Below are 23,377 nucleotides of genomic sequence, written 5' to 3'. Positions count from 1 at the left end.
TTTGCTGCTCAAAAACATTTATTATTATTATTATGTTGAAAACAGCAAAGTAGAATTTTTTCAGGTTCCTTTGATAAATAGAAAGTTCAGAAGAACAGCATTTATCTGAAAAATAAAATAAATGCAGATTTAGATAAATGCTGGTCTTTGGATTCTTCTAAAATTGTACTCAACTGTTTTAAATATTGATGATAACAATAATAATAATAATAATAATAATAATAATAATAAATGTTTCTTGAACAGCAAATCAGCATATTAGAATGATTTCTGAAGGATCATGTGACACTGAAGACACTGAGTAATGATGCAAAAAATGTTGCTTTAATCATAGGAAAAGATTACATTTTAAAATATATTCACATAGAAAAGTTTTTACATTTTAAATAGTAAAAATATTTTAAAATATTTCTGTTTGTGCTGTACTTTGGATCAAATAAATGCAGGCTTGGTGAGCAGAAGAGACTTTAAAAAACATAAAACTTTTACTGTTCAAAAACTTTTGACTAGTGTATATATATTAAAGAAAACAAAAAGGTGTTTTTTCAAAACTACTTACATGCATTCCATCAATCACAGAGGACACTGAAGAAATCAATGTCCTTGTAAACTCTTAAAACATTTCTTAAGATATTCGTTTACAAGAAACAATTATAAGTCAATTAAATACTAATGACGAATTCAAAAATAATATCGTTAATGTTTCTATTTCCATAAAATGTGATGTCAGATATTTTGGTATATTTTAAAAAAGGAAATGAAATTGTCATGGCCACATGGTCTCGGGGAAATAAAAAGGAGGATATTTAATACCTTGGCAAATCTGAGCACAATTTAAGACATTGTTGAGATCTTTTCTGAGGAGACACATGCAAGATAACTAGGCTTTTCTCATGAGACACATCTGTGAAGCACAAGACTCAAACCAAAACCCACATTTGCTCTAATCTAACTTTAATTTATTGTTTGTTCTAATACTAACTGCAATATTAAAAGGATTTTATTTGTGGTTTTTCTTTCCTTAAGGGTCTCCTCGGCTCGAACAGAGGGCCTTTCACATCTCAGGATCTTGAATGCAACAAATGAAGGTAGAAATTCATCCGTTTGCCTTGCCTTGTGCTTCCTTACAAGCACGAGCATGTTTAATCACATTTATTAAAATGTAAAGAGGGGGGGGGGGGGGGTGTTAGAAGGATTTCTCATCTCACTGTGAGGGTGTGATGTTCCCTCACATCAAACGCTCAATCTGACTGCTGAGTCACTCTCCAAACCTCACCTCCTCTTCCATCTGTCCTCCATCTCACTCTCTCTCTCTCTATCCTTCCATCTGTCCTCCATCTCTCCATCTGCGTGCTGCATAACACTCTACATCCTCCCCAACACAGAGACAGAACATTATTCTAGGTGTCCGCCGAGGTCTGGTTTGCATGGACGGAATATAGTCCAAACTGGTAATGTCCAAACAATGAGAAAGATGCCTCAGTTTGTAAGTATGAGAAAGAATTTCGCAGTTGAGTAAAACAAGGCCTCAAAGTGTAACCATGAGTGCAATATATTAAAAAAGAGACATCAAAATATGTCCACAAATCATCCTCATTGTGACAGCAGTCACTGTGACACATTCAAGTGATTTCCATCTATCTATATCAATTTTATATCTGCATGGCTTATCTTCAGGTGTTGGCCCACTGGCCCAATCTGTAATTGGTTTGTGTCCATTTGATCTGAGACATTTGAGCATTTATAGCGTGAAAAGTGCACACATGCACAATGTATGGTCATGTTTTCTCATCTCACACCAGCAGACTATTCAAATCATCCATTACAATGTAACAGGGATACAGCTAAAGTCAAAAGTTTATATACACCTTGTTAAGTATTTTACTAAAATGAGAGGGAACATACAAAATGCATGTTATTGTTTATATAGTACTGACCTGAATAAGATACGTCACTTAAAAGACGTTAACATATAGTACACAAGAGAAAATAATAGTTGAATTTATAAAAATGACCCCATTCAAAAGTTTACATACACCTGATTCTTAATACTATGTTTGTTACCTGAATAATCCACAGAAAAAAATCTTTTAGGTCCCACAATTTTTTTTTTTGGTTTTTCAGCATTTTTGTGTATTTGAACTCTTTCCAACAATGACTGTGTGATTTTGAGATTCATCTTTTTACACCGAGGACAGCTGAAGGACTCATATGCAACTATTACAGAAGGTTCAAACGCTCACTGATGCTTCAGAAGGAAACACAATGCATCATTTTTGAATTTGAAGATCAGGGAAATGTAACTTATTTTGTCCTCTGGGAAATATGTAAACATCTTCTGTGGCTTCTGAAGGGTTCTAAATAAAAACAATATGATATTTAAGTAAAATAAGAAAAATGTACACATCTTCATTCTGTCCAAAAGTTTTTACCCCCCAGCTCTTAATCCATTCTCTTTCCTTCTGAAGCATCAGTGACCGTTTAAATACACAAAAATGTTGAAAAACCAAAGAATTTGTGGGACCTGAAGGATTTTTCTGAAGAACAGCAAGCAGTTTAAGTATTCAGGACAAACAAGGGACTCAGGTCAGTACTAAATAAAAAATAACATGCATTTTGTATGATCCATCTTATTTTGGTAAAATAATTAACATGCAGATTCTGCAAGGTATGTGTAAACTTTTGACTTGAGATGTACATGTACATATATATATATATATATATATATATATATATATATATATAAATTTAGCAAGCGATTTTATCAAAAGGCACTTAGAAATGAGAACAAGCACAAGTGATACCATAAAAAAATCAGAGCAGTACAAGAAAACTAATTTTAAAGGGTTTGTATAGTCTATCATTATTTACTCGTCCTTAGCTGTTCCAAATCTTTATGAATTTTTAGTTGTTGTTTTTTTATATATTTTCTTTTGTATCCTGCAGAAAAAAAACTATGTGGTTTGGAACAACAAGATGGTGAGTAAATTATGACAGAATTGTAATTTTTGGATGAACTATTTTGGATGAACTATCACTTTAAAAGTAGTAGTTACAACACTAGAGTAGAAGTTTAAGTAGAAATAAAAAATGAAAGGTATCTAAATGTTTGAAATGAACCAAACTGTCATCATTAACTCCAGCATTTTCTTTTAGTTGTTTCTCTCACCGGTCAGAGTGTCAGGTGAAGGTCTGCTCCATGCCGATGACCGCAGGAATCTCTTGTAATAACTTGACCTTTTCCATGTAGACAGAAGAAACGTCAAGGGTTTGTGTCATCCAAAAACCAAGCATACAATGACCTCTTTCCAAGCTAGTATGACAAATTTAGTTGTCAAACAAAAACTGAAATCAAACCAAATTAACTCACTTATGCGAGAAAGTTTCAGAGCACTAAGCCAAAAAAGTACTACAATACAAAGTGCAGCATTCACCTGGCTACTGCTATGTCGTCATGATACTCACACTCCATTGGTCAGCCTGAGGAATCCCTTCCTAGGATACAGCAGATTAAATTGGATTGTGGGGAATGATGGCAGAGATCATCCGTGACACAGGCTTTCAGTAAATACCCGACTGACATGTCTTTTCAGTCACATTTCAGACTGTTTGTGTCTAAGGGGCAGGTGGTGTGGTGTGTGCCCTGTGTGCTTTTGTTCTATTTATGTTTTGTGAGATCAGATTTGAGATTTTCGAGACCTAGGTTAAAAAAAAAGGCCACCAGTCGCAGGATCTGGGAGTGGTGCATTATGGGCCTTTGAGGTAGACAGACACGGCTATAAATAAATCCCAATCTGCAGACACCAGACAATGAGCTGGACACGTGAGCACCCACAGCCAGCTCTCTCTCAGGGGCCCTACAGGTGTTTAGGCTTCTCCTGATAGCAAAATAAATATCATCTATCACAGTAACGACAGATTATGACTGAAAGAAAAATCAGATTGTGTTTGAGATAAACAAATATTGAAGAGCAAGGCACTGGTGTATAGCTCCATCTGCTGGACAGTCACAGCAATTTCCTGAGTCTAAGCATGAGCTTGTTTATCATGTTCGTTTATTATACCTGATCTAGGTCAAATATGATGGCGCAGTGAAAATAAAGTGTCACAAACAATCGAGGTCACCAGTGCCAACATTAATTTGAACTAAAATAGGCAAAAGACATTTCTACCAACCTCTCTCTATGTATTTGCGTACATATATTTTAGAGTGGTTTGTTTTTGCTGATTAGTTTAACGTAGACAGTTTGGTTATGTTGAGTGGGCCGATACTGACACCTAGTGTTGCGGATGCACACCACGCAAAAGCAAAAGTTTTACTCTACCGAGGCTACTATAAAAATCTGCTATAGAAATAGACATTATGAATTTATGCTATAAGTGGAAAGTGTTTAATAAAACGGAAATTATCAAGATAAAGTGTATGTATTCGCTTTGTCACGTGACTAAAACGTTTGCCCCATGAAGAGACCTGAGTCTTTGTAAAACAAATAAGCTTTACAAGGCTGATAATACGACTAGACTCATCATTTTATGTAACTTTAAAGTGATTACAAAGACATTCTGTGTTAAGTGCTATTAATTTCTTTATAAAGATATATACACATATATGTGTAAAACGTATTACTGAGGAGAAAATGTTCGCCTTTAAATGTAAATGAGTTATGTAATGACTAATGAGTTATATATTCTGGCTAAATCGATGTTTATTACGCAAACAAAACGACAGATTTACGTTTTTTAAAAACTGATATATTTTTAAACATTGGGTAAAAGAACTGTGTTAATTTTTAAATGTGAAAAGCCTGTTATGGTTTGGCCTTATGCCACATCCCTGCCGAAAAAAAAAAAAAACAGCTAAAACCAGCCTAGGCTGGTTGGCTGGTCGTAGCTGGTTTAAGTTGGAAGTGGTTTTTGCTGGTCTCCCAGCCTGGCCAGGATGGTTTTAGCTGGTAGTTTTCCAGCCTGACCAGCTAAGACCAGCCTGGCCAGGCTGGGAAAGTGGCCAAACCCCTATAAAACCAGCCTGCTGACCAGCTAAAACCAGCCTAGGCTGGTTTTAGCTGTTTTTTTTCCACCAGGGATCCCTGCAGAAAAAAAAAAACAAAACAGAATTTGTAATGGTTTTACTAGTTATAATGGGAATTGTACTGCCCTGCTGAAAGAAAAAAAGCCAGCTAAAACCAGCCTAAACTGGTTGGCTAGTCTTAGCTGGTCTCCAGGCTTTAAGCTGGTTGTTCCAGCTGGTCTCCCAGCCTGACCAGCTGAAGAAGTGTCCAAAACCCCTCTAAAACCAGCCTAAGATGGTTGGCTGGTTTTAGCTGGTCATCCAGCCTGGTTTAGCTGGTCATAGCTGATCAGCAGTCTGGTTTTAGAAGGGGTTTGGCCTCTTCTTTAGCTGGTCACGCTATGAGACCAACTGGAACAACCAGCTAAAACCAGCTTTCCCTAAAACACACTACAGGAAACCATTTAATGATTTTCCCTGCTGGAAAAAACAGCTAAAACTAGCCTAGGCTGGTTGGCTGGTCTTAGCTGGTTTAAGCTGGAAGTAGCTGGTCTCCCAGCCTAGCCAGGCTGGTTTTAGCTGGTGGGCCCCCAAGGGAAAAGTGGCCAAAACCCCTCTAAAACCCTGCTGCTGACCAGCTAAAACCAGCCAACCAGCTTAGGCTGGTTTTAGCTGTTTTTTTCAGCAGGGTTAATGGTTAAAAGTTAATGGTTTGTAATGTTTTGTAATAGTATTTGTAGTGGAAACCACTAGAATTTCTGTGATGGTTCCTTTAAAACAAAATTAACATTTTTAAAACAAAATAAACGTTTTGAAACAAAACTGTTTCCCATCCTAATGTTTGACTTTGTAAAATTGTTTTATCCCTTCTGGAAGCTAATAATCAAAAGACAAAACAAGGATGTGTTGGTTTCAAAATGTAATTTATTTAATAACAAACAAAATGATTCTCTGAAAATCAACAGCAATTTACAGTGAGCTGACAGCCCTAAAGTGTGAAAAGTACAATTTAGTTTTAATAATTACTATCCCAGTGTGAATACACACAACCGGATCTTACTTCACACTAAGAATAAAATATGTTGAAAAGAAGCAGAATTTTCGGAAAAAGTCTTGAGCATGATTTTAAATTGTGAGCTGGTTAAAAACACTGCAACATAGCAACTAAACTTGATAACTCATTTTTAATCAATCACCCAGTTATCAAAGGAATACCTATCAAATTAGATCATGAGAAATGGAAAGAGCGTTATCTATAAACATGACAGGAACTGTACATGGGCTCCAGGCCATTTTAATAATTCTCCTGAGATAAACACAGATTTTCTTATCAAGCTGAGCAATGAGGTTTTGTGCTTGCGGATGTTCTGAGTCCTGAGTCCCAGCACAGCGTGAGAACTGTCCCGACACAGCATTCCTCTAAACACCACCAGATCTGCTACACCACATGGCAGTCAGAAAATATTACAAACAATATAGAACTATGATGACTTTATGGCTCAGGTTTAATTAAGCATTGCAGGAAACTAATAAGTAAAATCTTGATCTTCATGATGCTTTAGTCTTCAGTGCTGCTGAAGCAAAGACCACTGTCTGCTCCAGCCAGGATATATCCATCTGTCAGAGATCATAAAAAATGTGTCTAAATTTGTCCAGCGATGTAAGGATGTTTAGCGTGTTTGTGTGCACTTACCATGACATCACTTCTGTTGACTCCTCCCCTTCCTGTCTTCCTGAGAGTCTCTTAAGTTGGCCATCTTCCTCGGCTTATAGACACATACACACCAAATATTATACATTCATGCAGTGCCATTACATTTCACAATTGCGTTTAGACAAAGAGAATATTTACTCGATGGTGGCCCCTCTACTTCTTCCAGGAGATTGACAGTGGAGGTTGCAGAGGCAAGACTGAGAGGAAGTCAAGGACCAAACACACTACTACAATGCCATATAGCTTCTAAGATGTATGTTAAAGCTGGCACATTTAAGTCTACACAATATACATAGATGCAAACTACAGGCAGCGCCTGTCAGTGCTAGACTTGTGAGGATACGACTGGTGTTTGGGCAGAGCTCGCTTTTTGGACTTCTTCCTTCTGGTCTTCTCCGAGAATGATCTAGCAATTTCAAAGAGCTTCTTCCTTGTAGCTGTAGATATTAATACACTGGTCAGAAAGGGGCAAGAGCTCAAGCCATTACATGCACTTGCTGTTAAACTTTGGGTCTGAGTTTTCTTACATTTGCCCATGTGCTTGAGTTTCTCCAGGAATAAGGCATCGTCAGAGACTGATGAACAGGCCTCCTCAGACCCCGAGCCACAATTATCACCTACATCAAGAATTTGACATATGAATTTGACTTTTACTAATCTCATATTCTCCTTTGAGTTCTGCAGATGTTAAAATGATAAAATAATTTAAATTTTTTTTGTTAACAGACTAATTTAAACTAAAAAACGCTGGAAAGGTGTAGAATTAGGTCTCTGTAGGCCATTATCTGACTGTTGTGTTTAGATAACGTTTCCTGTCTGTGTTTGTGTGGCGGACGAGGGTAATGGATGAAAATGAAGGGAATCTACCTTCGGCGGAGTTCTTCGTGCAAGCGGATGAATGACCACACTGTGTTTTCTCGCACCTCTGACGATCTAAAACACAGCAGGTAACAGGGTCACTGAGGGCAGGTGAAGATCAGCCGCTCCAGAGTGAGTGGAGACAGTGGAGTGAACAACACAACACTGCACACAGTGTGTTAGGAATGAAAGCTTTTCACACACACAAACACACAAACACACACACACCTCTGGGGTTCATTTAAAACGCATTTTAGCAGAAAGATGGGAGCAATGGGTTACAGATATGATAATGAAAAATATTGCAAATCTTTTTGCAAATAGAACGTGGATTCAAATTAAACATGTAGTACTCAATTTGGTAATTGTGAATTTTTTGTATGGTGCTTTTCATTATGTCCAAAAACATGTAAGGTGAGGAAGAAATCTGGAGAGGAGTCAAGACTTTGAGGGGGTCTAGTGTATGTCAAAAACTGCAAAAAAAAGATGCTGGAATGCAATGTTGGTTTATGAATTCTTTACTATGAATGACATGTTTTCCTCACATGGAGAAATCCAAACATTTCATCTTATATGAAGTATGTTTGAAAAATGAGTGTTTGTGTGACTGTGTAATGTGTTTTTGACTTAGTTACACTACATTTTCACGGGGAAAATGTCTGAAAGTAAAATTTCCCCATAGTAACAGAATAAAATAAAATATTAATTTATAATTAGGTCTGTAGTAAGTATAACTTAAACAGAATTGAATGAAGTATAAATAAATTCATATGAATAGTAGTAGAAGTCAGTTCAATGAAAGGATTAGTTCACTTCTGGAATAAAAAATTCCTGATAATTTATTCACCTCCATGTCAGCCAAGATGTTTGTGTCTTTCTTTCTTCAGTCGAAAAGAAATTAAGATTTTTGAGGAAAACATTCCAGGATTTTTCTCCATATATTAGACTTCACTGGGAGTCAAACTGAAGGTCCGAATTGCAGTTCCAAAGGGCTCTATACAATTCCAGCCGAGGAATGAGGGTCTTATGTAGCGAAACAATTGGTCATTTATTTAAAAAAAATAAAAATGTATATACTTTTTAACCACAAATGCTCGTCTTGCACTCGCTCGACTTCACACATTACGTAGTCCTATTGGAAAAGTCACACGTGACGTAGGAGGAGGTACCGACCCAGAGTTTACAAAGCAAAGAAAGTAAAATGCCTTTTACAAAAAAGCTAAAACAACGATTTTGAAGTTGGAGGAGAAAATGAGATGGAGTTTTTCGCTCTACCCTACCTCTTTGATCCGTAGTACACCATACTTGTCACCATACTAATCAAGATGAACATTTGAGTTTAAAAAGTATATATTTTTTATTTTTTCTCAAAAATGGACGATAGTTTCACTATCCCTTAGTATTAAGACCCTTAGTCCTTGGCTGGGATCATGTAGAGTCTGCAGTTTGGACCTTCAACCTGCTGATCCCCAATGAAGTCCACTATATGGAGAAAAAACCTGGAATATTTTCTTCAAAATACTGAAGAAGGAAAGACATGAACATCTTGAATGACATAGGGGTTAATAAATTATCAGGACATTTTTATTCTGGAAATTAACTAATCCTTTAAAGTATACCTTTAATTTAATTATAATTTAAAATCCTGTAAAATTCAGTTTTTTGTAAAAATTTTGTAAATTGAACGTTATTGAACTTATTGTTAACAATTTTTGACCTATTTCATTCAGATGCACGTCACAATATGGAGGAAAAATTATGTTGCTACTTCCATTACATCACAACTCTGTAAACAATATAAGGCAATGTGAAATTCACATTGAGGTCAGCATATATTTGTGTATGTGTACCTATCTCCAGAGCTATAAGGAAGTCTCTGTTACGCTGTAGCTCTTTCATGAACTCCTGATTCTGCAAGAAAAGGGCTATTCGCTCATCCTCCAAGTACTGTTTTAACTTCTTGTCCTGTTCAGATGACCAAACGCCACCTGACAGGACACTACTGCTGGACGAAAGCTGCGTCAGGGACGACAGGGAGGAAGAGGAGGAGGAGGAAGGCTGAGACAGGTTGCTTTGAGAACGCTGTGGGGGGACAGAAATCACAAATTACATTTTTACCGAAATGATATAAGATTAGTCATAAGATTAATTAACAAACTTTGTCTGGCCTTAAAGCGAGTATATTTGTGACCCTGGACCACAAAAACCAGTCTTAAGTCGCTGGGGTATATTTGTAGCAATGGCCAAAAATACATTGTATGGGTCAAAATTATCGAACAATTTTTTTATATATGTGACCCAGGACCACAAAACCAGTCTTAAGTCGCTGGGGTATATTTGTAGCAATAGCCAAAAATACATTGTATGGGTCAAATCATTAGGGAATTCTGTAAAGATCATGTTCCAAAAAGATTTTTTGTAAAATACCTACAATAAATATATCAAAATGTCATTTTTGATTAGTAATATGCATTGTTAAGAACCTAATTTGGACAACTTTAAAGGTGATTTTCACAGTATTTTGATTTTTTTGCACCCTCAGATTCCAGATTTTCAAATAGATGTATCTCGGCGAAATATCGTCCTATCCTAACAAACCATACATCAATAGAAAGCTTATTTATTGAACTTTCATATGATGTATATATCTCAGTTTTGTAAAATTTAACCTTATGACTGGTTTTGTGGTCCAGGGTCACATATTATAATACTAACAATTTTTATTTATGCCACACATCATTAAGATATTAAGTAAAGATTATGGTTCATGAAGATATTTTGTAAATTTCCTACCGTAAATATATCAAAATTTAATTTTTGATTAATAATATGCATTGTTTAGAACTTCATTTGGACATCCTTAAAGGCGATTTTCTCAATATTTTGATTTTTTCAAAATCAAACCATACATCAACGGAAAGCATATTCAGCTTTCATATGATGTATAAATCTCAATTTCAAAAAATTGACCCTTTAGACTAGTTTTGTGGACTTTTCAATATTTATGAGTCTTTAAATCAATATGTAATGCTTGTTGTTGTAAACACAAGATATTTTTGTGTACTTCTGAATGAAATGCTATGCATAAAATGAAAATATGTAAAAAAAAAAGTATGATATGGACAGAATTTGAATATGGATCTAAATCTAAATCTTTGAATCTGAAATTAAATGTTCTGTTGATGTAAAAACATGATATTTAGCCATGATTTTAATACAGAATACATGTTAGTGGTTCATAAACCCACCTGAAGACTCTCTGACTGTTGAGGCAGGATGCGCAGGAAGTCATCAGGGAGGTTTCCTAGTAACGGTGGATTCCAGTTCCTGTATCTGCCGACCTGCTGATGCCCAGGAGGGGGATAATCATCGAACCTGAGAAAACAATGAGTATAAAATAAAGATAATTTTTTCTAACAAAACACACTGAAATTAGAAAGGCCTGATGGAATTCTCATCTTGTGATTTAAAGACGTTGTTTACTGAGTTTACACACTAATCAATCAGGAACTATGTTAACATCCATATAGTCTATGAGAAAAATGTCAAGCTGTGCATTAAATCTTAAAATGTGCATAAAAACATATGCACTCAACAGAGGTGAAACATTAATTGGTGGTATATTAATAAGTGCTTAATGTTGCTTAAATGTTGCTTTAGTCATTCTGAAATCCCTAAGCTGAATTCTGTCATCAAAAATGATTTGGTTGTCTCACAAAACTGTCTCTCACAATTGCGTTCTCAAACATCAGGTATCCTCCACCAAATGCAACCTAACCTGATGTTGCCAGGTAGTTATTGTGTTTCATCTGTGCACTCTGAGGCGCAAGTAATTTGGAAATCTGAAGCTACAGTTGCATCCCCAACTTTCATTTTGATTATTGATTCTTGCTCCAATTTCTCAGTAAGTGATTTTATACATTATTCCAATATATTCCAATTTTCAAAAAAGGTAAATTATCAACTTTGCATGGAAACAGTTTTGAACACAGACATAAAAACCTCTGAATGATCAAACAATGTAGTCTTCAAGACTTTGAAGCTTTGATGTAATAACACCAAACTAATAAGGGACATAGAAACAATTTATTTCATAAAGAAAGTGTAAATGTAAACTGTTTACACAACTTAAAAGCAACAAACTAAACTGCTCTGTCATGAAACATTTTAAATGTGAAGATCAGGCTAAATTTAAATCATTTATTTTCTGGGAAACATGTAAGTATCTTTTGTAGCTTCTGAAGGGCAGTACTAAATGTAAAGAAAATATGATATTTAGGCAAAATAAGAGAAATGTACACATCTTCATTGTGTTCAAAAGTTTACACCCTGGCTCTTAATGCCTTGTTTTTCCTTCTGGAGAATCAGTGAGCATTTGAACCGTTTGTAATAGTTGCATATGAGTCCCTCAGTTGTCCTCAGTGTGAAAAGATGGATCTCAAAATCATACAGTCATTGTTGAAAAGTGTTCAAATACACAAAAATGCTAAAAAAGCAGATTTTTCTGAATAACAGGAGGCTGATTTACTGTTCAGAACAAACAAGGGAGTCATGAACAACTATCACTAAACAAAAAAAAACTGTGGATCATTCAGGTAACAACACAGTATTAAGAATCAAGTGTATGTAAACTTTTGAACAGGATTTTTATAAATACAACTATTATTTTCTCTTGTGGACTATATGTAAACATCTTTTATGTGAAATATCTTATTCAGGTCAGTACTAAATAAAAAATAACCTGCATTTTGTATGATCCCTCTTATTTTGGTAAAAGAATTACAGCTTAAATACCCTAAAAGAGTTATTGTACAAAAGTTTTCACCCCCTCAAAGGAAGTCTATGAGAATTTGGGCCTGTTTGGATGTCCAATACGGAACTTCTGTAAAATACATGTTGTTTTAGTCATTCTGAAATGCCTGAGCCAAAGTCTGTCATCAAAACCATTCGGTTTGAAGAGGAAGAATAAACATTAGCTGAAATTTGTCAAGCAAATACATAAAAAGTGAATGCCGATACAATGTCTCATAGATTTAAGTCTACTCTTATTATTAGTAATAACATGAAGTAGTAGTAACATGAATAGATGTGCTTCTTGCCTGGGTGGTGGTGTGGATGGAACATCTGCAGGATGCTTTCTGTCATAGATGTGCATGTCATAGGAGGGCGGCGCGTAGACGGGTGGAGGCTCCTCATCTGAGCTGTCCGGCTCTAGCGTTCTCTCCAGGATCTGCAGGAGATTAGATTTGTGTACCAAGATTTTACGCCAAACGTTTAGCTCATAATACAAGTTCCTAGACCTACCTCTGGAGGGATGCTGTCCTCAGAATCTGAGCTGTCATCTGTGGCCTGGCTGTCCAAGCTCATCTGCAGTAGCTGGTCAATGGTGGAGTCGACAGCACCATGGTTGGCTCTCAAGACACACTCGATAACCTCATGCTCCATACTGGGGAACATCGTCTTAAAGTCGTCCATAGCCTGGCTAAACTCCAAACGCCGGACCTGACGTGGAGCCCTCCTGTTATTGAGCTCCCCCGAGGCAGCATCACCCCCTCGCGTACCACTGCCATGGTTACTGTTCGCATTACTCCGGCGGAAAAGGCTGGTCATCATTTATAGCACCTCTCTCCCGCTCAATACTGCCCATCCACCGCAGTGGCCCCACCCCTTCACCTATGCACCGCCTCCGGCCACACCTGTTATCCACTCATGATGCCTCTGGAGGTGAGCTTTAGTATATAGAGGGGCAGCATTGGATAAACTTTTCTTCTGCTGCTAATAGCTGAGACTCAACCACATCCAGGGCTGGCTGGGATTCCCAGAATACCTTGCTCTCACTCTCACAGTCACCCTCAAAGCAAAGGACAAACAGCTCCTGAAGACCTACATTAGAAGAGCAAAATGTTAACAATTGGTTTTTCATTCAGTAGAAGGATTGTTGGAAAAAACATGTCAGTACATATATATAGTACCGCTCAAAAGTTTTTGAATAGTAAGATCTCTCTTCTGCTCACCAAGCCTGAATTTTTTTTTTCAAAAATGTGAAATTATTGTGAAATATTTTTACTATTTAAAATAACTGCTTTCTATTTGAATATGTAATTTATTCCTGTGATCAAAGCTACATTTTCACCATAATTACTCCAGTCTGCCTGCTTTTGAAATCACAGGAATAAATTACATTTTAAAATATATTCAAATAGAAAACAGTTATTTTTAATAGTAAAAATATTTCACAACTTACTGTTTTTGCTGTACTTTGGATCAAATAAATGCATGCTTGGTGAGCAGAAGAAAATTCTATAAAAAACATTTTCATCTTACTGTTCAAAAACTTTTGACTGGTAGTGTATACTTTTATTTTTATATTTTCAGTTGTCATTTTAATTTTACTTGAAGTTTTAGTAATAATGTTAAGTACTTTTGTCATTTTACATGTTTTTGTGCATGTCAGTTTTAGTAATTTTAATACTTTATTTAGTTACTTATTTCTTTTAGTTAAAAATGGAATTAAAAAAAGTTTTTTTATATTTCTTTATTTCAATTAACGGAAATTACTTTTAATAATTTTATTTTTTAGTTAACAGTACCAACACTGAATATGAGGCCTCAAAACAGCATGTGCCTATATTTTATTTATTTATTGGTAGATTCTACAGTACTTTATATTTTATATGTGTGTGTGAGTTTAAATATGAATACATAATACATAAGGGAAAGTGTATATTCTGTAACTGGACACTGTTTTATCAAGTTTTTTCAAAATTTTTTGTTTTCACTAGTTAACTGGTTAATAATAAATGGTCCCGCAGTATGAAAATAGATTTTTTTTATGTAGTCTCTCATTTAATACGAACACTGTTATTTTAGTATTATTTACTATATATACTAATATAGTACTTATTAATATTTTGAATAAGCTTTTACTTTTATATTTTCAGTTCGTTTAAATTTAAAGTTTTAGTAATTACCTTATCATCTTAAGTGCTTCAGTCATTTTTACTTGTTTTTGCACGTTTATGTTATTTTTTATTTTGTTTTTCAGTTAGTTGCCTAGGCAATAATGTAAATTAAAATGTAAGTTTTCTTTTAATGTTTATATTTTAGCTTTATTTCAATTACTGAAAATGATTTTTCATAATTTTATTTTTTTAGTTAACAGTAACAACACTCAATACGAGGCCCCAAAAACACCATGTACCTTTATTTGTTATTTATTTATTTTTGGTAGATCCTATAGTATTTATTGGCTTTAACATCAGTGCAAGAGGTTCAAATATATAATATAATATAATTATACAATAAAGTGCTGTTAAAATGGTTTTAGATGTGCCATGTGAACAACCCAAAAACAATTATAGAAATTGTTTCATCTTTACAGTATATCTTTACATTTTCTTTAAATGTATTATTTTAAATCATAAAGCATACACACACACATGCACACACATGACTAGCATGAGTCATGCAGTGGATGTTCCCCATTGGTCATTAAAGAGATCAGGGTCATTAACAAACAAGGCTTCCATAAAAGACAGGGTATGTATTAAAGTCTTCAAAAGGGAACAATTTGCCCTCACACCAAACATGATCGGACACTGTGCTCACGATGTAATCATGTATGTGCCGTGTGCTTCACATGCCCATATATGTATCAATTTCCTACTCACCGTCTGTCTGCAGAGGAGATGCGGGCTCGCACCAAAAGATCCACCAGGAAGCGACTACAGCCAGCAGGAAAAACCTTTAGCTCCCATCACAGGCTGCGGGCTCCTCCATTAAATCCGTCATCGGAGAGGTTCGGATATCCCTCGCTCCCATTTTCATCTCTCCACATTAATCTGCACCCAAAACCAAACAGGCAGCGCTAAATATAGCCACAGACTCTGGCACAGTTCGCCAGCGAGCGCAGGAACAGTAGCAGCTTAGTGATGTGTCTCTGAAGAAGGGCGGCTGTGCCCTTGTGAATAACATACAGCAAAGACTGACGTCATCCATAGTTAATACGCCTGCTGAGCTGATATCGGTTAAGCAGGGGTCCGTGTGACCCACTGAGACGGATTAGAGCCAGAGGAATGCCACACGCCGCAGGATCTGATTGATAATTGTGAAAGAGATCTCGGCACGGTGGAGGTGTCATCCTAATGAAAGCAATCATTCTTCTGGTGCAACACAGGAAAGCTTGTTATTTTAAATTACGGCCATCATCCACCGTCAATGTGATCGGAGACTGCTGGTCTTGTCTCCATGGCAACCCCCACGACTATCAATCCCGCAGTCGTCGGACCCTCGGAGCAAGTGATTCATTAAGGAAGCTCAGAATAAACCACAGCAGTGGTGTTAAAGCGCCAAACCTGATTAAAAGCTTCATTCAATCTTGCTGTTTGTCACACACCTGATATGAAATCAATAAAGCTGCACTGTAAGCGTAAAGGTTTTTTGTATACAAAACTCAAACAGAATTGAATCGTTTAAAGGTCACACTTGGGGTCAAGTCATTCACACTATAGAGATCATTCACCCAAAAATAAAATTCTGTTATTATTTACACACCTTAATGTTGTTTCAAAGCTGAATTACTTTTTTACTTCCCCTAAAATGAGCTATAAAGGCCGATAACTATGAATGATAACTATATTAATGACAAACCAATGAATGATAACGTTCTCCTGTCTGCTGTGTTTTTAAAGCAGGATGAATTCTTATTGGATGTCAGTGTATTTATTGTTCAACTATATCCATATAATGAATTATATATATATATATAGTTGAAGTCAAAAGTTTACATACACCTTGCAGAGTCTACAAAATGTTAATTGTTTTACTAAAATAAGAGGGATCATACAAAATGCATGTTATTTTTTATTTAGTACTGACCTAAACAAGATATTTCACATAAAAGATGTTTACATATAGTCTACAAGAGAAAATAATAGTTGAATTTAAAAAAAATGACCCCGTTCAAAAGTTTACATACACTTGATTCTTAATACTGTGTTGTTACCTAAATGATCCACGGCTGTTTTTTTTTGTTTTGTTTGTTTTTTAGTGATAGTTGTTCATGAGTCCCTTTTTTGTCCTGAACAGTTGAGCTGCTGTTCTTCCAAAAATACTTCAGGTCCCACAAATTCCTTGGTTTTCAGCATTTTTGTGTATTTGAACCCTTTCCAACAAAGACTGTATGATTTTGAGATCCATCTTTTCACACTTAGGACAACGGAGAGACTCATATGCAACTATTACAGAAGGTTTAAACGCTCACTGATGGCTCAGAAGGAAACACAATACATTAGGAGCTGGGGGTGAAAACTTTTGAACCGATTGAAGATGTGCAAATTTTTCTTATTTTGCCTAAATAATATATATATTTTTTCATTTAGTACTGCCTTTCAGAAGCTACAAAGGATATTTACATGTTTCCCAGAAGAAAAATTCTTCAAATTCAAAAAGTTTTCACCCCCGGCTCTTAACGCATCATGTTTTTCTGAAGAACAGCGGGCAGTTTAACTGTTCAGGATAAACAAGGGACTCATGAACAACTATCACTAAACAAAAACCAAAAACAACAACAACACAGTATTAAGAATCAAGCGTATGTAAACTTTCGAAAGGGGTCGTTTTTATAAATTCCCCTATTATTTTCTCTCGTGGATTATATGTGTATGTTCTTCAAGTCAGCACTTAAAAATAGCCATGCATTTTGTATAATCCCTCTAATTTTGGTAAAATAATTAACATTTTGCAGATTCTGCAAAGTGTACATAAACTTCAACTGTATCTATACTGTTATCATCCTCTGTGTGAATGACCCTTAAATTGAGAACTGCTAAATCTCTGAGTCAGTCAGTTGAATTCAAGAAATGAATCAGTACATTTTGTGAATCAATTGTAATAATTTAGATCAACTGATTTGACTCAAAAGAATGATCCATATGACTACTTTTATGATACTTTTATAGTGCTTTTGGTACTTGACAGACTCAGTCACTATTGGTTTTGCATAAAAAATCAAATAAATTAATTCTTAAAAAAAAATTATGTTTTGTGTTTCATGAAAGAATATCAGTCAGAATCACACAGGTTCACTTTAACATTAAAAATTAAGGTTTCAGAATGGCAGCAATGCCATTTCCGGCTCCCCAAAGAGCCTTTCAGTGAATAGTTCTTAAAATAACTATTTTTCTCTTAGCATGAAGAACAGCTTACTTTTTTACTATATAAAACCTTGGGTGTTCACAGATGCCAACAAAGAATCTTTTTTCAAAGGGGACATCGATGCCCATTTCCCACAAGGGAAGTTTGGCATGATTCTTTAGGGTCTTCATGAAATGTTTGCAAAATACTTACAATTTCTCAATGGTCGTGTAAAACACTCTTTTTACATTGTCAAAAACCGCTCTGTTCACAGTGACACAGTGACATTTATATGCAAGTGAATTTTGCATTCGATTAAGAGTGCAGGGTGAACAAATCATTTCAGATTTTTTATTTTTGGGTGAACTATTCCTTTAAACAATTGAACAAATCTTTAATGACTCCTTTTGGAACAGGACATAAGTGTGAAGCTGGCAGACATAGATGGCCCCTTCATTAATAATAAGCTATAAACAAAGTTTTAATGAAATTTAGAAGGTAGTCCCTGCCAAAACGATCCCAGTCTCCCTTTCTGTATTACTGTGCCAAATTCGGATGCATTTCTGGCTGATTCAGCGGCCAAGAGGAGAGTGAAATCCAAGCGGACAGATTGTGGTGTCTGACAAGGAGAGCTGTTATCACCACAGGAGTCGTCTGTGGGTTAGTGCTTATGTCAGAACACGCGCCTGCTGTCTACGTATAAAAGTAGCAGCACGTTCACTGGCACCTCTCTTCACTATGCTATCATTAGCTCTAATGGGGCCAAACTCATGAGGATAAATTCCTCTAGTCGCTTACACGTTTTAAGGCTTTTGTTTTAATTCTTTTTATAGGAACAGAACTGCAGATCGCACCGAAAAGATGCAAACATTTTTCCAAACATTAATACAAGAAGGCTTTTGTAATGTTTAACCCAAAGAAAAGGGGAACAGTTGCACAGTGTGCACTGAACCAAAAGCATGAGCAGGGCTTTGACACTGTCCTTGTTTCTGACCTGGTTCCGCTGAGATAGAAGGAGAAAAGTGAAGAAGAGAGGACAGGAAGGAACAGTCCAGAGGGGAGGTGATAGTCAAAATAGCGTTTAAACTAATAATGAGGCAATTAAATTGCACATCACCTGATGTTTGCAGGCCGATGACCTGAAAATGGTCACTTTTTGTCATGTTTGGGGCTGTACTAATCTGTCAGACCCTGAAAAAACATTTGGAGTACTACAGACTGCCAAAACTTATAACAAATCAAGGTGAAGTGTGAAAAAACTGTCTGAGGAAGAAAAGGTGTTTGTGGCTGGCCAAAGTGAACCAGGATTTCCAGAGTAAGAATCTTGACAACATTCGTTTTTGTTCTTGTCACTTCCAGTCAGGTAGGTGAAATATTAGGCTAATATTTTAATTAATACCACTCATACATATCTTTACCACCTATTAACTTTAGTTTGTCAAAATATTGCGTTCTTTCATGCTTGCAAAGTCCTTCTCTATATGATTTAGCAGCTTCCACACGTTTATCTTACCATTTTTACATGATATTACCACGTGCAAAAATAAATAAAAAAGGTAAAACCACACAATAAATTATAATTATTATTATTATTAGTTAATTGTTACGTATAGAAATTTATAGACCAGAGGCACAGTTATGTTTGCCTAACTCCATCACATCATACTGTAGCAATATAACCACCGTAATTTACGAGCCCTGCACTATATAGGGCGTTATTACAGCACAACCGCACGACAGATTCATTCCTAAGGCCTGTCTAGTTAGAATAATAACTGAACAGCGCTTCTGTATATACTTGTTCAAAATAAATGCATATTCAAATTATTTGGGAGAAAAAGGAGCAGTAGAATTAGAATGAGGATGAGAGCTTACCAGCTGAAAAGATCGGCTCTGAACACATTACTCGATGCTGCATTCCTCCATGTTGTATATAAACAGTGATACTGAGTGCGTGACAACAGAAGACAGCAGCGTTCACAGCGCGTCAGATGGAGACTCGTTATCGGCTCTTAAGCGCTTGAGCTGTGGGCAGATGATCCTCCTCTCACCGCGCTCAAGAGCAATAGCGGATACAGGTGAGTAAAGCATCCGGGCATTCATTACCAAAAGATTAAATCAATGCTGAGGCCCATTTACATAAATATGCTGGCATTTATATGAATTAAAAAATGTAATAAAGTATTATATTCATACTTTAAGAATCAAGATTATATATATATTAATATTTTTATTCAGCAAGGATAAATTAATTATATATAGAGTTGAGGTCAAAAGTTTCTATTTTAACTATTTTACCAAAAAAAGAGGGATCATACAAAATGCATGTTATTTTTGACTTAGTACTGACCTCAATAAGATATTTCACATAAAAGACATTTACACATAGTCAACAAGAGAAAATAATAGTTGAGTTTATGAAATGACCCGGTTCAAAAGTTTACATACACTTGATTCTTAATACTGTGTTGTTACCTGAATGATCCACAGCTGTTTTTTTTTTGTTTGTTTGATAGTTGTTCATGAGTCCCTTGTTTGTCCTGAACAGTTAAACTGCCCGCTGTTCTTCAGAAAAATCCTTGAGGTCCCGCAAATTCTTTAGTTTTTCAGCACATTTGTGTATTTGAACCCTTTTCAACAATGACTGTATGATTTTGAGATCCATCTTTTCACACTGAGGACAACTGAGGGACTCATATGCAACTGTTACAGAAGGTTCAAACACTCACTGATGCTCCAGAAGGAAAAACGATGCAATAAGAGATGGGGGTGAAAACCTTTGAACCGAATGAAGATGTGCACATTTTTATTTTGCCTAAATATCATTTTTTAATTTTATTTAGTACTGCCCTTCAGAAGCTACAGAAGATACTTGCATGTCCCCCAGAAGACAAAATAGGTTAAATTTACCCTGATCTTCAATGCGTGTTTCCTTCGGAAGCATCAGTGAGCATTTGAAACTTCTGTAACAGTTGCACATGAGTCCCTCAGTTGTCTTCAGTGTGAAAAGATGGATCTCAAAATCATACAGTCATTGTTGAAAAGGGTTTAAACACACAAAAATGCTACAAAATAAAATAATTATTTTGAAGAACAGCAGGCACTTTATCTGTTCAGGACAAACAAGGGACTTATGAACAACTATCACTAAACAAACAAACACAGCTGTGGATCATTCAGGTAACAACACAGTATTAAGAATCAAGTGTATGCAAACTTTTGAACAGGGTCATTTTGATAAATCCAGCTATTGTTTTCTCTTGTGGACTATATCTAATTCGGGTCAGTACTAAATAAAAAACAACATACACTTTGTATGCTAAAATAATTAATTAGGTGTATGTAAACTTTTGACCTCAACTGATCTCAAATGCTGTTTTAATAAGCTTTCTATTCATCAAATAATCCCGAATAAACATCTCAAGGTACATAGGTTACATAGATATTAAGCAGCACAACTGATTTTAACATTGATAATAATAATAAATGATTTTTGAACAGCAAATGAACATTGGAATCATTTCTGAAGTATCTTGTGACAGCTTTGCCATCACAGGAATAATTTACATTTTACTTGTATTAATACATTCATAATATATATTAAAATAAAAAACAGTTGTTTTTAATCATAATATTTCAGGATAGTACTGTTTTAAATATATTTTTGGATAAATGTATATTTGGTGAGCATAGACCTATTTCACATATTATTTCACATAATATTAGAGATATAAATTTGTATTTTAGTTTACAGTCATCATAATATCACCAAATCATTTATTTATAATAAAAATAAATAAATAAAAAAAATATATAAAATTCTGCAAAACATTTCTTAATTTTACCAAACATAGCTTAGATTAACATTTATTGGCTATTTTAGGACTTTGAATGCAGCTCATCCACTTACAATTTAGTTTTGTTTTTTGGAATAAATATATTTTCCTGATTGTTTATTTATATATGAGAAATCCCCACAATAACCTAGCATACAGGGGCTTCTTATAGGGTGTAACCACTTCTTTTCAGTTTCAATAATAAATCTAAATTATTTATTACTTAAGTGGTCGATGTTGCTGAAACATCCAAATGAGATGTTTTCATGAATATGAATGAACAAAGAGAAATGCTCTTCAAATACTAATACAGCTGCCTGTACTTACAGACACGGGCAGATGGTGAACAGCGGCGCCCTGAAAAAAGCGCAATTGTTCTTTCAATGGGGCTCATTGTCTTTTATCCCCGTTGTGAGGCGACAGTGAGGGGTGAAACAAAAGACCTTGAACCCGAAGCACCTGCTCATGGACACGAGATTAAACCCTGGGCTGATTGTATTGGGATCCCAGGGGCGCGTCACGCCTGATCAAATGATGCGGCAAGCGTGAGGCCGTGAACGCGCACCAATGGAGCCAATGCACATGGAAATGAGTCCTAACGACCAATATGAGATTCCGCGAAGAAAAAAAAAGCCAGCATGTAAGATTAAGGAACTAGTGTGGGGGGAGGGGAACACTGGAACAGGGCCAGATGGAGAGCCATGAATTAGAGATGAAAGAGGGTTTTTTGGGGGGGTGAGGATCATGCATTGAGAAAACACTTATATGTGATGTGTAATGCCTGATGCTGTACTGATGCAAAAATCAAGTGTTGGGCGAAAATATTTGGCCAATTGCCTGGGCTGAGAGTGCCTGCTGGTCTTCTGCATTTCCACAGGCCAGACTCAGAATTTTCTGTGTAACTTTACAGACTTCTAGCAAAATATCTTACTAATATAATCCTGATCATGTATTTTTGACCAGCAAATATATATATATATATATATATATATACACACACTACCAGTCAAAAGTTTTTGAACAGTATGATTTTAAATGTTTTTTTAAAGTCTTTTGCTTACCAAGACTGCATTTATTTGTTCCGAAGTACAGCAAAAGCAGAAAAATTCTGAAATATTTTACTATTTAAAATAACTGTTTTCTATTTGAATATATTTTAAAATGTAATTTATTCCTGTGATCAAAGCGAATTTTTTTAGCATCATTGCAGTCTTCAGTGTCACATGATCCTTCAAAAATCATTCTAACATGCTGATTTGCTTTTCAAAAAACATTATTAACCCCCCCAAAACACAAATATATTATATATATATATATATATATATACACACACACACACATCAAAATGAAAAAGGAATAAATAAGTACTTTAAATTTATTATATAAAATTTCTAAATAGATTTTTTTTGCAATCTCAATGCAAATTATTGTAAAAAGTAATATTTATTTTATTTACTTATAATAATTCTAATACATTTTAAAGTACTTATTTTATTTATTTCTTTTTCATTTATATATATATATATATATATATATATATATATATATATATATATATATATATATATATATATAAATGAAAAATAAATAAAATAAGTACTTTAATTTAAAATTATTATAAGTAAATAAAATAAATAAATTACTTGTTACAATAATTTGCATTGAGATTGCAAAAAAATCTATTTAGAAACTTATATAACTGCCATTTCTTGATTTTCCATGACTGCAGGGAACCTGTCAAACAAAGGTACATCTGTGTGAAGACAGCAAGAAAGTTATAAAAGATTATTGTTAACATGACATATCAATTTTATCATGCAGACAAAC

General features: G+C 35.2%; 1 protein-coding gene across 2 annotated transcripts; it reads right to left on the bottom strand.

Moving 5' to 3' along the window:
* Positions 1-5,910: 5,910 nt before the first annotated feature.
* Positions 5,911-19,755, bottom strand: cuedc1a (CUE domain containing 1a). 2 transcript variants are annotated; one of them, XM_073829738.1, is made up of 12 exons: positions 19,590-19,754; positions 15,251-15,421; positions 12,885-13,463; positions 12,680-12,810; positions 10,829-10,955; positions 9,431-9,662; positions 7,590-7,655; positions 7,250-7,339; positions 7,066-7,159; positions 6,861-6,919; positions 6,702-6,774; positions 5,911-6,625 (listed from the first exon to the last, which is right to left on the bottom strand). In XM_073829738.1, coding segments are annotated over exons 3-12 (1,182 nt in total). In that variant the 5' UTR covers positions 13,194-13,463; positions 15,251-15,421; positions 19,590-19,754; the 3' UTR covers positions 5,911-6,624. The 2 variants fall into 2 exon arrangements, with proteins under 2 accessions (XP_073685839.1, XP_073685840.1); XM_073829739.1 differs by lacking the exon at positions 7,590-7,655 and having other exon boundaries at positions 19,590-19,755.
* Positions 19,756-23,377: the final 3,622 nt, after the last annotated feature.

Source organism: Garra rufa, chromosome 23, assembly GCF_049309525.1.
Source record: "Garra rufa chromosome 23, GarRuf1.0, whole genome shotgun sequence".
NCBI classification, from domain to species: Eukaryota; Metazoa; Chordata; class Actinopteri; order Cypriniformes; family Cyprinidae; genus Garra; species Garra rufa.
Note: the sequence above shows the minus strand (reverse complement) of the source record. Positions and strands in the feature narration are given on the sequence as shown.